A 17543-nucleotide genomic window follows, 5' to 3' on the forward strand; every position below is an offset into this window, starting at 1 on the left:
AGCCTTCAATATAACCTACTCTGGCTTAGAATCAACGTGTGGACTAACCTCCATGTTCACATCCTCTACACACCTACCAACTTGTAAGCATCTGCCAATAAGTATTGAACTGCAGTCCACTGTTGTTTGAAAAAAGCTGAGTGGGTGTTGATGCTCCTCCCCTTCAGTGATCCTCCCAAATAGGTGGGCCTACATTGCGGATGCAAAAGACTTGTGCATGCTCAGAAGAGTAGAGTGTAGGGATGGCCATTGATGGAATCACCATCAATGGGCGATGGTGTTCAACAATCAGGAGGAAACCATTGATGGTACATTCACAGGCCACAGCCCGGCATGCGCAGGCCACGGCTGCAGTCCAGTGTTACTAATGTTGATGGTTGGTGGCCATCCCTAGTAGAGTGGGAGCCTCTGAAGGCTGGACTTACATCGGAATGCTATAATGTAGTAAAGGGAGATATTAGTAACTGAAAATGTTGGATTAGATTGATGCTTAAAGACCATCAGGGGCTTGGCCCTTTTCGGTATGTAAATCCAAACATCAGTTGTCGATAGATGATACGGGGAGATACATGATAACTGTACTGTACAAAGTGTCCCAAAATGCACAGGAAAAGTATTGCAAATTGTTTTCAATGCACAAACTGGCTTAAGGGACAAAACAGTTTCCTCTACAAACAAATGTGCCTCTGCATCTACAGTACATTCCCATCAGGTTATTAATTTTTATTATTTGTTTGTCATATTTTTATTTCTATTGCAGGATGGCTCAACATATTAATAAACATTCAGAAGGATTGTCTCATTGTGAAAGGTAAGTATAGGGCCAGTATAAAGTCTCTTTAATAATGACTACCTTGTTTTGCAAACTATGTATATTTTTACGGTCACTTTTTGCCTATAGAAACAGACGTGTAAAATGAAGCCACCATTACATACAGCACAGGCAGCCATTTTGTGAGATGAACTAATATTCACAGCATGCCATCCCCTTTGGGGTGAGTCAGAGTGTGAGGGCTGTTGGAGAAGTATTAGTTTGTTCTGTGAAGTGACTGCATGTAGGGGATGAAGTGAGTGAGAGACATGCAGAAGACATGCAGAAGTGTGGAACTACAAGTGTCAGCCAGGTAACAAATGCTGGCAAGTGAAAATTATGTGAGAAGGCAACCTATTCCATGTGCTATGTGGACCTGTGTAAGGGGATTGGGTGTGAAACCTGATTCCCGTAGAGTGAGATTATGCAACATCATGCTGTTTAAGGTGTAGGTTGAGATAGGAGAAATTAAGGGCCTGATTCAGAGCCGGACGCTCTGACCAGAGCGCTCGCTCTGAATCAGGGCCCTCCTCCATTAAAATGGAGCGTCCTCCTGGACGCTCGTATAGCTGTGGGTCACCACCCACAGCATATACGAGCGTCCAAGAAGATGGTCGCGATGGTCTTGACCATTGCGACCATCGGACTTGCGACGGAGACCCTGCGGTCGGGTTTCCCAGCCACAAGCCCTGGAGTGATTTTGGCTCTATCAGAGCCAAAATCACTCCCACTGACATCCCTAGTGATGTCAGTGGGGCCGGCTTCAGACGGTAGGCGTTCCCATGGGAACGCCTCCGTCTGGCAGGCACGCCCCGGCACGCCCACCAAAGGGGGCGTGCTGTCAATCAACATCGACAGCACGCCCACTTTGGTGCAAGACCCGGAGCGATGGGAAGCCCGTCGCTCGCTGGGTCTCGCGCATGCGCACGACGGAGCTCCCTCCGTCATGCGCATGCGCAGTGGGGAACATCGACCCACTTGCGAGCGTACTGCCGCTCGCGAGTGGGTCTGAATGACCCCCTAAGTTCACATGGAATGCACCTATATTCTGCCAAATGCCATCTGCATCTCATTGTGGGGCCTATTCGTCATCGGAGGCCGTATGGCCCCCGATGATTAATTAATGGTCTTGCTGCGAGGGATACTTAAGTATCCAACTGTCAGAGGGGGAAACTTTGCACCGGAGCAATTCATCCGAAAAGCAGCTGTCCCCTCGGTTAGTATCGCAGCTACTTTGCAGCTACAGAAGTAGCTGCGTTACTTACCTCCTCCCCGTCAGCGCGGCTACACAGGCATGACCTGAGGTCACACATGCGCAAAGCTGCCGGGGAGGTACTGAGAAGGTGGCGGAGGGATCCGCATGGATCCCTTTTCGCATCCCTAGAACTCCTTCCCATAGGAAAGAACGGGGATCCGAGAACAAGCGCCGTCTGAAGATGGCACTTGTTCTCGCAAGCAAACTGAAAATTTTCGGAGATTGCTGAATATCAGGGGGTCCATTTGGTGCCCCTGATAATGAATGAACCGGTAACTAAAATATGCTGAAACTAGCGTTCCCGCATGGTTACTGGGCCATTTATCGATGATGCATAGGCCCCTGTGTCACCATTCAGGAGGAGCAATTAAAATGTGACCTGTTCCATTTGTAACCACAGAGCTAAAGTGCTAGAAGACGTACAAGTGCAAATAATAAAGTTCATTTGCTTTGATTGATAGACGGTTTATACCCTTCACACTGCCATAAATATCCCAGGTTATTTCACGTGAACGCGCAGCAACCCGGGTTACTGCGCAGTGTGAAAGGGACAGGTTGAAATTAGCCCAGCATGTCAACCCCGGTAATGAGCAGGGTTGAACACGGGTTCAACCCGGATCGTGATGCAGTGTGAACGGGTAAACTGGGTGGTGGGACCCGAGTCCCGTTCACAGCATAGGAAGTGCGGGCGCTTGGAGATGATCTCATCTCCAAGCGCCGGCTCAGCAAGTGATGGTGGTGATGTCATTATTGCTGGGTCGGGCCGCCAATCTGAAAGAGGTCTCATCTGGGTCACACCCGGGATGGACCCGTGTACAAAATCCCTGGTGATGGACCCGTGTACAAAAACCCGGCAATGTGATATGAAAGGGGTATAAGTTAGCAAACTAGCAACATCACTGATGCATCAGGATTAATGGGAAATCATATTTCAGTCAGATATCTGTGCCTCATGCCTCAGTGATGTCATTAGTTCCTAGACACTTGATTGGCTACAATCTATTAAATAATAGAGCAGCTCACAAAATGGCTGACTCCAGCATAAGTAGACAACAGCATCACATTAAAGGTCATACACTTTAAGGTGCCGGCAGGGGAGATCATCTGAACTGAGGGCCTGATTCAGACCCGCTCGCAAGCGGGTCGATGGTGGCCCAGTGCGCACACGCGGTGCGAGCCATTCGTGTGCACAAGCCCCGTAGCGAGTGAGAACTTCACTCGCTCCTGGGCTCGCAACAAAACGCAGCGGCTGTCGATGTTGATCGACAGCTCGCCCCATTTTGTAGGCGGGTAGGGGGGGTGGCTGCACAAATGGAGGCGTTCCCAAAGGAATGCCTGCCATTTGTGGGCGGCTCTACTGACATCACGAGTGCAGCCCTATTACATTTTTCAGGATACATCTGTGCAGACACTTTACTCAACAATTCAGGATTAATGTTTAATGTCAGAAGAAATATACATTTTGTCAACAGTAAAAATATCACAATAACATCTTGGAAGCTATCACTGTTGAGCCACTCTCTAAATGACATATTTTCTGTTGTTTTCCTAACAAACTGCTTACTGGGGCCCCATTTATGCTTCAATTAATCATTGATGGTAACTTTGAAGTGTAACCTTCACCATATTTGCCGAGTTTGCTGCTTTCTCCTCCTGGAAGGGTCAGCCAGGTGGGTGTAGCGCATCATTGTGGGTCTGGTACCCATTATACAGTGGCAAGAAAACAGATGTATTGCGTCATCAACCCCCCCGCCCCCCGCCCTGATAAATCTTTTCATTCCTCTGTCAGAAATCTTGCAAGGAGCACCTGGTCATGGCCGGTTTATGGTGAAATTATGTTCTTTCCACTTCCAGATTATGGCCCCAACAATGCTCACTGGAACATTCAGAAGTTTAGAAATCCTTCTGTAACCAATGCCATCAGTATGTTTTGCAACAATAAGGTTGTGAAGGTCTTGAGAGAGCTCTTTGCTTTTACCCATCATGATATGTTTCTTGTGTGACACCTTGGTACTGAGACTCCTTTTTATAGGCCATCAGTATGGACTGAACCAGTTTATATTAATTTGCACTGACAAGGCAGGGCTGCTTTCTAATTACTGATAGATTTTAGCTGGTGTCTTGGCTTTCCTTGCCTTTTTGCATCTCCCTTTCTTCATGTGTTCAATACTTTTTCCCTGTGTCATTTCACATTATTACACATAACTTAATTTATAGACATCTATGGTTTGATTTCTTTGAATGTGTGGATTGCATGGGTTGTTGCCGATATTTGGTGAAAATTTTATTACAATAACCCCATTACAAATATATGTACTGAGAAAAATGTTGATGTGTTCAATACTTATTTTACCCGCTGTATGTTCAGTAATAAATTGCTATGTTGAATATAGCCATTCCTCTATTAATTATTCAATTAATTTTTGACTATAGTTATATCTTCCACTGGCGCAGTCTTTTCCTAAACTTTCTAGTCATTTCTTTGTTTACAGACTTTTGACAATAATAAGTAGTTAAAGACGCTGAAGGTGGGATATATATTTACTTAAATAATTTATTTACTTCATAATGCTTATTTAAAACATTTTGTTTACTACCGATCTTTGACCAGAATTAGAGATTTTTTCACCCAATAACGTGTAGCACAAGGATTCACTCTGTGTGAATATTTACGTTATAACTGCATTGTTTGATTGATTTTCTTTTCTTTTTTGGGGGGGGGAGGGGTTGGTGTACAAATATTTACATTGTATCATATAAAATGCTCCTTGCAGGTACAGAGGACGTAAAAAAATCCCAGGTACCCGCTCGGTGCAAAAATCAGGATGGTTTGCACATTACAAGAATACTCCGCAAAGTTTCCTTAAATGCACCATTTCCCCTCTTGGTATAAGCTAAATAAAATGATGTGTTGGTGCTTTCTGCAGACTGAGACGTAGCACTGCGCCTAATCTGCATTCAGCAAGTAAAGTCCTCATCCATCAAAATTGTACCATCAAAAGGAAAGTCGGTCTATTATATTCCCCTGTGCCATTGCCGCTCTATTGACATGCTAAGTCATGTGTGTACCCCTCTGTACATGGCCGAAGTTGGCGTTTTTATTGAACTCCAACTTGTGTTGCATTTAGGGCTCTATTTACTACAATCCGCATTTATAATGCAGATTATAGTGTGATATTACCGACTGAATTCGCATTACGAATTCAGGCAATATCACAGGGATTTACTACAAATCCCTTGCAGGTACAGAGCTTGTGAGAAAGCTCTGTCCCTGCGAATACCATCCACACACTAGTCACGGTATTTTCGCAAAAAAATACCGTGACTAGTGTCCCACACATGCGCCGACCGGCCGCCGCTGCTACCCCCTGGTGCTAAGCCTGGCCCCCGTCGTTAAGCCCCACCTCCCATGATTGCGGACCCCCCTCTCCCTTAATTACACTTACCTGCATGATCTGGGCTCCGGTGATGTCTTCCATGTCCTCCGGTCAGCTGATATCCCATACTGCACTGGGACCCGATCACCTGATGACCGGGCCGCAGTGCAGCATGGGAGACCAGCTGACCGGACGGAGGACATCACCGGAGCCTCGACCACCGGTCCCTGGAGTCAGGTAAGTTAAATTTTGTTTTGACTTTTTTTTTTTGACTTTTTTTTTTACACTGTTTAGACCTCACAGATGATTACTGGGGCCAGCTCTGGGCTCTGACCTCCCCGTTAGAGCAGGGCAGGAGTCCGGTAACCAGGGGAGACCCTGGATAACGCCACCTCCAGGTGGCATTATTATCATAGGGCTTTCCCCGGTATTTTTTTACAATTTATTTTTAGTAACTTTGGTCGGATCACATTTCCCATTACAATTATGGGAAATGCGATCTGCTTACTAAAAATAAGTGATACGTAGGGGTTGGAGTAGAATTCTACGAATTCTACTCCATTTGCCCTTTAGTAACTTTAGGTAATACTAAAATAATGTGAAAAGGGTGTGAAAATACCCTTTTTCACCTTATCTTAGTAAAAATAATGTTAATAAATAGAGCCCCATGTAACAGCGAACATAAGAACACATACAGTAAATACCTTATGAGTTATAACAGATACAAAGTACACATCATCCATCCACATCTAAAGTTACTTTGACACATTAAGCAACAAGTATAATTGTTTATTCAACATAATTGGCTGGGCTTTACTAGACTTGTGTATACAGTTTTGGAAAAACACAGCAAAACCATTGTGATAAAGTGCAGGGATTTGTGGCAGAGATATGCTCTGACTGATCCAGGATCTCTGGGAGACAAGCACACCCATTATCACACGGATGATATAAGTTCCACTTGAGTTCAATAAGATTGTGGGGTTTGAAATCCTTATTAATCTCTTAATGTATAAACACAGATGCTTAAAATGCAGACAATTTACAATTTAAAATGAATACCATAGTAAATGTCATGTTTTTACTATTCTGCGGGGGCGATTCAATTGTTTTTTAAGCCGTGATAATTAATGGGCGCCAAGTGTTGCAAATCAATTGTTCTGGGCACTCATTAATTATCGCCCTCTTCGCCCCGAGTTTAGCCGTGTAGAATGGTTAAACCCGTCTTAAGTTCTGGTTAGGATGCGCTAATTGCAGTTAGCGCGCCCTAACCAGGGGGTTTCTCACACACTTCCGCTCGCACCCTCCTGACAGTAGGAGCAGATATGCTCCGTCAGGCGACTTAAGAGAAAAAAATAGCAGGCAAAACATTTGAATCGCCTCCTGACTATTACATTGAAGTCCTAGGGGTAAATTTACTAAAGTGCTGGTTTAAAAAAATGGATGTGTTGCCCAGCGACCAATCATATCCTGGCTATTATTTATCAGGTTAATTCTAGAAAAAAATAGATTTAAATTAGTTTAGTTGGTATGGGCCTGGTCTAGTCTAATAAACAGTCAATAATTATAACAAAGCATACTGGCCTACCAGAAGGTGCGGGAGACTCCTGATTTTTCGGTGAAGTGCGCATGATGTGGAGTTAATATGGGGAATCACAAGTTTGTAGGGAGGAGACAGGACTGAAATTATGCAAATTGTGCCTTTTGCACCCACCACTTCCCCCGGATCTGTGATTCATGGGGGCAGGGCCTAATGACATACGTAGCCAGACCCCACCTGCTAAATGGTCAGCTGTATCTCTTCTCTGGGCTTCTCCTGGAGAGGAGAAATCAAATGTCCGTAAGTATATAAAAAGCCACATTATTTCACTTCTATGTTACTACTTGTGGAAAGGGGATGTAGTCAGCATGTCTACAATGACAATGTACACAGTCAACATGTCGACACCAAAATGTCCCATTTTATCATATCGACATGTGTAAATTGTTGACATTCACCTGCAAAGTGTCGACATATGACGTGTACTTTGTAAAAATGTTGACAATAGAACTGTTAGGGTTAGCATTAAAATTAGGTGTCCACATATTTAACATTTAAACTTTTTGTTGCTGTCGACATGTTGCAAGTTGGCATTGTATTTGTCGACATTACGGCCAATCATCTTGGAGATTTAGCAGTCATTCTTCAAGAAAATCTTGGTGCGGTACTCCTCTCTTCACTCGACATTATGAACCTGTCACCATGTACTGTCAACATGGAGAACCTGTCGACATTATGTAGTCAACATAATGACAAAACATACTGAACCCGTGAAAAGCAACAGTAATTTTGCCGCAGTCTATGCAGAGATGAGGTCATGACAAAGGGCCTGATTCAGACCCGCTCGTGAGCGCATAGCGCTCGCAAGCGGGTCGATGGTCGGGCAGTGCGCACACGCGGCGTGCGCACTGCATGTGCGCGAGCCCCAGAGGGGGGAAGCTGTCGATGTTGATCGTCAGCTCGCCCCGTTATGTAGGCTGGTCAGGGGGGTGGCTGCACAAACGGAGGCTTTCTCGAAGGAACGCCTGCCGTTTGTGGGCGGCCCTACTGACATCACATGTGATGTCAGTAGTGAACTTCCTGCTCTATTAGAGCATGAAGTTTCACTGGGGCTTGCCATAAGGGTCTTGTCGCAAGCCCGATGGTTGCGATAATCGCGACCATCGCCAGGCCGCCCGCACAAGCTTTAGGTGGTCACCCACAGCTATGCGTGCGGCCTGGAGGCGGATTTTTAATAGCGAGCACCTCTGAATCAGGACCAAAGTGCACTATAAACTTCATCTTGCACAATAAGCTTCATCTTGCACAATAAGCTTCATCTTGCACAATAAGCTTCATCTCGCACTATGAGCTTCACCTTGCACAATAAGCTTCATCTCGCACTATGAGCTTCATCTTGCACAATAAGTTTCATCTCGCACTATGAAGCCACCTCTGCAATCTAAAAGTGTGCCTTGCTTTGTAGGAAGGCAGAAACCATCAGAAAGGGGTGCACGTCATCAAAGTCTAAATTTTTACACTTTGGGGCAAGATTCAATTAGCCCTGGTGCCTACCCTATAGCCTCGGCTTTATCACCTGGAGCTATTCAATTATAAGCCGATTTGCTCATGCAATAAACCCGCGGCTAACGCACGTTAACCCATGTATTTCAGGTTAAACGCTCAGAGCTATTAGTTAACGTGCTTGCGCCGGCCGCAGTACGGACAGAAAGCCCTACTTACCGCAGATTTCTGTTCGCACCTCAGGAGGGTGTGTAATTGAAAAGTTCCGAGCACTGCTAAAAAAAAAAACACCGCGGGTAATAAAATCTACCCCTTTAGTTGTTCCCCCTTGAATTTTATAAAGTTTTTAGTGAATCTTCTTGATTTAGTGTTATTTTTAGTCTGGATAAAACAGTAGAAAGAGAGGACATCGGGGCTGTTGTATTATACGGGGTCAATTCAATTAGCCGCAAGGGGGGCGAGTTGCCGCTGGAGTGGCGTAGAAACACTAGAATGGCAGCTGTACTCGCCTTCCTCACTGCCCTATATCTCCCCAGACTCACATTTTTTTGAGTGCAGCCCCGTGAGGCTGCAAACAAAAAGCCGCAAGTTCTAAGCAACAGTGGTTCTGATTCAGCAAGGAACGCTCGGATGCAGACGCACGCACCCGGCCGCTGCGAGGATATGCTAATGAATGTATACGCACGGCCATCTCAGCAAAATAAGCAGACGCCCACTACATAATACCACCCACTTCCCTTTACTTGCGTCCTCTATACCTGGCAAGACAGCGGAAACATCTGTAACATCGAAAACCATCGGACCAATACGCACAATAGTGGTTGACCTGACCCTCCCGCAGACATAGCGAGACTTCCTGTGTGCAACTAGACCTCAGGCTGCATCTGTCGCCACAAGGGCTTAATTATGCACGCCCCTGAAACGCCATCTAAACGCACAGGCACGCCTGCGTTTGCCCGACCACTCCCCCGTCACCACCCACAAACGGCACTTCCTGTCAATCACTTGTTCCTGGGGCTGCGGACTCCCTGCGTACGCATACTCCATCACACTGGCCACTTCGCGCATGCGCAGAGCAAAAACATCGGCCAATTGCGTGTGTCTGCATCCATGCGTTCCTTGTTCAATCAGCTCCAGTATGTGCAACAGTAAATGCGGGATGAGCCGCCTTGCAGCTAATTGAATGGACCCCTACGTGTCATGTTTGAGGGTGTCTAGCTTTTTATTACATTTCCATTAATGGAGCACCTTGATGTTTGCCGGTCAGACGCATAGGTCTAAAATGAATGTGTTTCGCAGTGAGCCTCGGCTGCTCTTCAAACATGACCTCACCAGTATTCTTTTGCCTTTGTTGTACTAATAAAGTTGTGCTTTACTAATGTTATATTGTTATTTTGAAGTTCAGACAATAAAAACTCCAAATAATGTGTTTCACTCCTCTATTATATACAGGAAGATCTAGGGGTATATTTACTAAAGTGAGAGTTTTTAGAAGTGGAGATGTTGCCCATAGCAACCAATCAGATTCTACTTAACATTTAACTAGCATCTTGTAGAAGATAATCGCTACAATCTGATTGGTTGCTATGAGCAACATCTCAACTTCTATAAGCCTGCACTTTAGTAAGTTTATCCCCTAGTCCCTTGGCTTGAGCACCAAGGGACAATTTGACAAAGTTATTATACAGGAAATTCCCTGAAAATAGCCTCTTTTGGGGATCTTTGCAAAAAGTAAGTATCCCCTGGAGTAACAAAGAGAGACAGCAGTCCCTCCATTTTCAACCATAACAGTAGCCCCCATAGGTTTCTATAGAGGCTGCTAAACGGTCACATTTACCAAGCTCCAGAATGCAGAGCATTTCTTTTCGGAGAGGTATATGCAAGCAATCATTTTCATTACTGCATTGTGAGCTGGAGAGTAATCACATCCTAAGGGGTCTATTTACTAAGCAGTGTTAGGAGACAGAGTGAAAAGTGATAAGAAAGTGATAAGGTTCCAGCCAATCAGCTCCCAACTGTCATTTTTCAAACACAGCCTGTGAGATGACAGTTGGGAGCTGATTGGCTGGCACCTTATCACAGACATCACTTTTTACTCTGTCTCCTTGGCTTCTCGTTATCCAATCAGCTGACTCCTGTACACACTGGCATCTGAAAGGATTTTCATATAGTACCATTAAACACCAAAACCATAAATTTAGATAATCGTCACCAAACTTCTCTTTATGCCCATGGCCTACCTACCACCCCCATGCAGCTTGGACCTGTCAGAACGGGTTGACCAGCAGAAATCCTAGCTGGAGGTGAACGTGGGGGAAGTGTGAAAAGATTGTGAGGTAGAAAAAAAAGAGGGGGAGAGAGAAAATAAAAGAAAGGTAAAGAAAAAACAGAGGGAGAGACAAAGTAGGAAGAGAAAAAAAATAACATAAGTGGGAGAGATAAAAGAGTGATATAAAGAAGAAAGAGTGGTGAGAGAAAAAAAGAGGGAGAAGAGAAAAAAAGATGGGGAGACGGGGAGAGAAAGAGACAGGGAAATGTGGAGAGACAGCTGGAGGCTGAGGGAGAGACAGGGAGGAGAAGAAGGCTGAGCAAGATGGGAACAGAGCGAGAAATGGAGGATGGGGAGAGATAAAAAAAACAGCTAGTACAATGAATTTTCATGCTTGATAAACTTATTTTTACCAACTGTTCTATACTTGCTTTTCTGACTTATATTTAGCGCCTGGATGTTTATGGTCTTTGAAAGGAAGAAATTAGCAATGTACATCTAATTAAAGTAGTGTACTTGTGTTTTATAGTTACTATAGATTTATTTTTGCACTGACCTATGGGCGTGATTCAGGGATGGACGCATATCACACACCTGTCGCGTCTTTGTGCGCAATGGCTGTGCGATTATAAGCTAATGTCGCAGGAGGCCTCTGTGATCCACTGCCGTGCCCGAGGATTCTGCATGGGATCATCTGCGTGACCATTGGACGTCTGAGTAATGCCGAGGACAGGGTTGGCTCCAGGGGTCGGAGCACCCTGTGCCGGTTCTCTACAGGGCGCCCTAACATTGCGCACGTCCAAAAATGGGGCGTGGCCTAATTACCATAGGCTACGCTCCTTGTGTGACATTCCTTGACACACAAGGAACTCCTTGCCCGAACGGCACGCCTCCAAATAACGTCAGACTGGGGGGAGCCTCACTAGCTGGGCTTCCCCCAGTCTTCTCCCATGCAGCATCCATTCAGACCCCAACCTCCCGATTTGACCACCCACCGGCCTCTTCGGCCCACGGGTGGAACAGCGGAACAGTACTGTCCCGCTGAGAAGGGGATGTTGGGGAGGGGTGCGCCCTCTATGGTCCCTGTTCGACCACACTGAGCCGGCCCTGGCTGAGGATGTCCGGTGTAATGATGCCGCTGAAGCCTGTGAAGCTCTGTCCAGAGTCAACACGCCCGTTTTCTGTGACGTTGCCTGTTGCATCGTTGCCAAAAGCTTGTCAATCATGCTGTAGAGTTTGGGGCACTGTGGGCACCATCGCAGCTCCGATCTGCACATGTGCTAAAAACATCAGAGATGTACGTAAACCGTAAGGCCCAATGTTCATAAGAAGAGCCCTTTCCCTGGCAGGCAGACATTTTATCAGCTGAAAAGATCTTCATCGTATCAATCTACTAGGAAGACATTTCTCGCCCCTCAGTGATGTCATCAGTTTCGTAGTGAAATAATTGTGTGCCGTCTCATAAGTGCTGGTTCAAAGCATATAATGGCTGTTACCACCGTGTTTAACACATATAAATTTGTCTACATACAACGATAACTAAACATAGAACAATTGCATCAGAATACAAACTTATCCCAGGAATAATGAGAGGGAGTCATTGGGGTCAATCCAATTAGGTGCGAATTGCAAGTAGCGAGTTTGTTTCTTGAAACTCGCAGACTTCTCACTAATGAGCGCTCCAATCCAATTAATAATGCCTATTTGCGGTACTCGCAGCAGAGGGGTGCGAATTGACTGCCAAGTGAGATGTGTGTGTGCATATTCCAAGAGAAAATGTCAACTCGCACCTAAGTGGATTGACCCCATTGTATGGTGTTACATCGCTCCTAGGGGTAAATTTACAAGGTGGGAGTTCTATTAAGAAGTGATGTTGCCCATAGCAACCAATAAGGTATTATCTTCTAGCAGGTGCTAGTTAAAGGAGAAGTAGAATCTGATTGGTTGCTATGGGCAACATCACTTCTTAATAGAACTCCCATCTTAGTAAATTTATCCACTAGATACAAAAGAACAGTTTAAATCAAGATTCCTCCCATTATTTTATTTATGATATTTATATTTATTTCCTTTTATGTTTATTACATTTGCTTTCAATTTTAAACTGAATGTATGTCACATTCTTGGTATTTTAGACACATTAAGAAATAATATTAAATTGTTTTGACTGATGAACCCTAATGTCTCCTTTACATTTTTCTTTACATCGGTAACAAAATCACAGCATGAAAAAATATCCCATCTGGAGTAAATAAATCTTTTATAAATGCAATAACAAAATAAAGTAGCAACTAAAATATTTCCCAATTTTTTTTCTTTATTTATACCAGTAAATCTCATCTTATTAAACATCTTGTTGCCTCTACTTTGTATTTTGTCATTTACAAAGCATGGATGCCCCTGGTTGAATTATTTAACTTGTGTAAGCATTAGTGGGACTTAGCGAGCTGCAAAGTCATGTGATGCCCTCGGGCCAGGTTTGCCCTGCTGCTGCAGAGACCTCTGGTAATTCTAGATAAATTATGCTCTTCAGCTGGAGGCATTCATCTCCTTTAAGGGTACGTAAGGCCACTTTGACATCCTCCTTTGGCATGATGCCCTGCACAGAAATCACTGGAAGGGGATATAGTTATGAGACCTGCGGTGAAAGTCCAACACGGGATGTAAGATAGACGTTGAAATACTGATGCCTATCTTAATCCCAACGTTGGAACACAGAAGAACGACTGCTCGAACAAGGTAAGTCCGGGGCACACTTAGGACCTCATTCAGACCCGCTCGCAAGTGCTATGTGCTCGCAAGCGGGTTGATGGTGGGGCACTGCTCCGGGGCTCGCTACAAACGGGGCGGCTGTCGATGTTGATCGACAGCTTGCCCCGTTTTGTAGGCGGGGAGGGGGGGTGGCTGGACAAACGGAGGCGTTCCTGAAGGAATGCCTGCCGTTTGTGGGCGGCCCTACTGACATCACTCGTGATGTCAGTAGTGAGCTTCCTGCTGTATTAGAGCAGGAAGCTCACTGGGGCTTGCGGCAGGCGAGACCCTATCACAAGGGTCTCGTCGCAAGCCCAATGGTCGCGACCATCACCTGGCCGCTCGCAAAAGCTGTGGGTGGTCACCTACAGCTCAGCGAGCGGCCAGGAGGCCGGCTAAAAAAAAAACAAAAAAAACTACCACCTTCATTCAGAGCGAGCGCTCACTTTCTGCGAGCGGCTCTGGATGAGGTCCTTAGTGTTAGCCGCGGGGGGGAGGGTCAGGTTTAGATAGCATAGTGGGTTTAGCATAGCGGGGTTATCATTAGGTTTTTGGGTTGGGGAGGTTAGGGTTAGGCACCACTGGGGGGTGGGGGGTTAGGCACTAAGGGGGCGGGTTGGATTTAGGCATGAAGGGGGAGACTTAGGTTTAGGCACTAACAGGGTTAGTTAGGGTGCGGAGGGTTAGGCTACAGAAGGAAGGGTTGGGGGGAGAAGCAGGATACCAACCATTGGGATGCCGCTGTCGGTTCTTTGACAGAAGGCATCCCGGCAGCCGGCTTTTCATACCGATTCCACTGGAAGGTTAAGAATAGCTTCACCGGTCATGAAAATGTCATCTTCTAGAATCTAGAAGGTCTGTCCAGTCTCCTACATGTATGGACAGGGGACAGACCCTAGCAGGAGGACCCACCGGGAGGGAACTATGCAGCCGCAGGAAGGAGGGGGCTGGTCGGGACAGAGCAAGATAGATAGCATGGCGGAGCAGGACAGAGAGGAGGTGGGCAGTACAGAGCAGGTGACGGAACGAGGCAGAGCAGCGGACAAAGGGGGGGCGGACTGGAACAGAGCGAGGGAGGCTGAGCAGCAGGCAAACTGAGGTGACCTGGGTCCCTTTACTTGTAAATTCTATTGAACACTATGACAAGCATTGGAACTTTACACTTTACACAAGTTTTGGCATCCATGATCTACGCAGCGATTGCAGAAACTGCCGATAGTTAGAGCATGGCGATCGTTATTTTGATAACTGGTGAAGCTATTTTCCCTCGCAGTAAATGCAGAGTAGGGTGTCACCCCATAGGCGGCTGTTACATCGTCAATATGTGCCCTAAGGGAAACAAGAAAAGCTACCTCCATGTTAGTAAATCAGAAAGTCATTGAACATTAAGGGACTGATACAGTGATGAACACAAGTCGGCCATACGTAACGGCTTTAATTTTGAGAACACAGAACTAAATACGCATATTCGCCCGTGTGTATAGCTGCGGGTTGGACTGCCCTTATCCATACTCTTGATGTCATAACCGTTATTAGTTGGCACAGTTGTGCAAAAGATCTGCGTACAAAATGGCGTAATTATGAATACGCACAATCCTGCCCGCATTTCCATCTACATGTCCTCATTGAACTTTGCCCACATGCTAGCTCCCCATTACCACCCGGGTTACAAACCCCGTCAGCTGCAGGTGGAGATGCGATTGAGTTGCATACGACTCATCCTCGCCCTTTGTTACGTACGCTCAGCTCCAGAATGCGCAGTGCGGAATCACGCAAAGGCCTGACCGATAAACCGACTTGCATTCAACTAAGCATTGGCCCCTAATTCTCTTAACTTTTCTCATTCACAAGGCTGCAAACTTCTTAGAAATAAAGACAAATATGATATCACGAGAGGTGGAATAAAACTATTGCTTAGTAATCCGTGCAAATATAAAAGAGGGGGAAAAAAAACTACAATCAACTACAATATCTTGTAGAAAACAATAGGTTATAACGTGCAATAGTGCAATTTCTTCTTTACTCCTCCGGCAATGCATATCTTTGCATAAAAGTCCACAAAGTTTTATTTCTGTATATATTATACCATTAGTCTAGCTCTGCATTTGTTTTGAGTTGCTGTTTTTATTGGCATTTTGTGCAACAGGAGATTTGATTTTTCGAGGACGTCGGAGCTTCTGATCCCAACGCTGTAAAACATAAAAAGAGAACAAGTTTAAAAACACCAAACAGATGGATCGTTACACGTGTAACATTAGTACTTGTGTGATATGGTTTATTGGTCTGTGGAAAGGGAGTAGAATGTATTGATTGCTCACCAGCTCTTGAGCAGAATTATTATAATTTTTATTTTACAAAATAATTCCTATGCTATCTTCTGTTAAGCTGATTAGTGAATTATGTAGGGGCAGCACATATCCTGCATCTAATTCTTGGCACACGGTTGAATATGATGAAAACAAACACAAAAGACTTTATTAGTAAACACTGATATCACTTTATGCTGGCAGTGGGTGTGTGATAGCAGTGCCGTATCTGGATGGCAGTGCGCCCTGTGCAGCACTGCCGCCCCTCTCGCTCCCCCCCCCACCCCCCTCCTCCCCCTGAGCACATACCTTTCCATTCAGGGGGTGGAGGGAGGGAGGGATCTTCCACCGACATTCTTGGTGCGCCATGCACCACTGCAGGAGGTCTCTTCCTGCAGACCTCCGGAGACGGGAAGTGTGTGGCCGGTGCCGCTGGGGAAATCCGCCCTATGCGGAGGCACCGGCCGCACCACCCTTCCTATGGCCCTGTGCGATAGTCTTGGGTACGGGATGCCAGTGCTCAGAATCACGGCAGTCGGAATCTTAATGCCGGCATCCCAACAGGGTTAAGATACTGATACCTGTCTGTAAGTATCATAACCCTACCACTACCCCTAAACCTAACCCTCCCTCCCTCCCCGCAGCCTAAACCTAACCCGCCCTCCACAGCCTAAACCCAATCACCCCCCCCAAAACCTAACCCTATCCCTTTCTCTAGTGCCTAACCCTAACCCTCCCCCTAGTGCCTAATCCTAAGCCTCTCCCTAGTACCTAACCCTAACCCTCCCCCTAGTGCCTAACCCTAACCCTCTCCCTAGTGCCTAACCCTAACCCTCCCCCTAGTACCTAACCCTCCCCCTAGTGCCTAACCCTAACCCTCTCCCGAGTGCCTAACCCTAGCCCTCCCCCTAGTACCTAACCCTCCCCCTAGTGCCTAACCCTAACCCTCCACCTAGTGCCTAACCCTCCCCCTAGTGCCTAACCCTCTCCCTAGTGCCTAACCCTCCCCCTAGTGCCTAACCCTAACCCTCCACCTAGTGCCTAACCCTCCCCCTAGTGCCTAACCCTCCCCCTAGTGCCTAACCCTAACCCTCCACCTAGTGCCTAACCCTCCCCCTAGTGCCTAACCCTCTCCCTAGTGCCTAACCCTCCCCCTAGTGCCTAACCCTAACCCTCTCCCTAGTGCCTAACCCTCCCCCTAGTACCTAACCCTAACCCTAGTGCCTAACCCTAACCCTCCCCCTAGTGCCTAACCCTCCACCTAGTGCCTAACCCTAACCCTCCCCCTAGTGCCTAACCCTCCCGCTAGTGCCTAACCCTAACCCTCCCCCTAGTGCCTAACCCTAACCCTCCCCCTAGTGCCTAATCATAACCCTCTTCCTAGTGCCTAACCCTAACCCTCTCCCTAGTGCCTAACCCTCCCCCTAGTGCCTAACCCTAACCCTCTCCCTAGTGACTAACCCTCCCCCTAGTGCCTAACCCTAACCCTCCCCCTAGTGCCTGACCCTCCCCCTAGTGCCTAACCCTCCCCCTAGTGCCTAACCCTAGCCCTCCCCCTAGTGCCTATCCCTCCCCCTAGTGCCTAACCCTAACCCTACCCCTAGTGCCTAACCCTCCTCCTAGTGCCTAACCCTCCCCCTAGTGCCTAACCCTAACCCTCCCCCTAGTGCCTGACCCTAACCCTCCCCCTAGTACCTAACCCTAACCCTCCCCCTACCCCAATACTTACCG

General features: G+C 46.4%; 1 protein-coding gene across 1 annotated transcript in view; it reads right to left on the reverse strand.

Annotated features, from left to right (window-relative positions):
• Window positions 1-12811: 12811 nt before the first annotated feature.
• The window catches only part of FRZB (frizzled related protein), a 31045-nt gene continuing 26313 nt past the window's right edge, over window positions 12812-17543 (reverse strand). Inside the window, exon 6 of the mRNA XM_088476424.1 lies at window positions 12812-15695. Within this exon, the coding sequence (XP_088332550.1) occupies window positions 15600-15695 (96 nt within the window). The 3' untranslated portion in view covers window positions 12812-15599. The remainder of the gene's footprint in view (window positions 15696-17543) is intronic.

This window comes from Taudactylus pleione, unplaced genomic scaffold (assembly GCF_031769625.1).
Source record: "Taudactylus pleione unplaced genomic scaffold, aTauple2 ptg000188l, whole genome shotgun sequence".
In the NCBI taxonomy this organism is placed as follows: domain Eukaryota; kingdom Metazoa; phylum Chordata; class Amphibia; order Anura; family Myobatrachidae; genus Taudactylus; species Taudactylus pleione.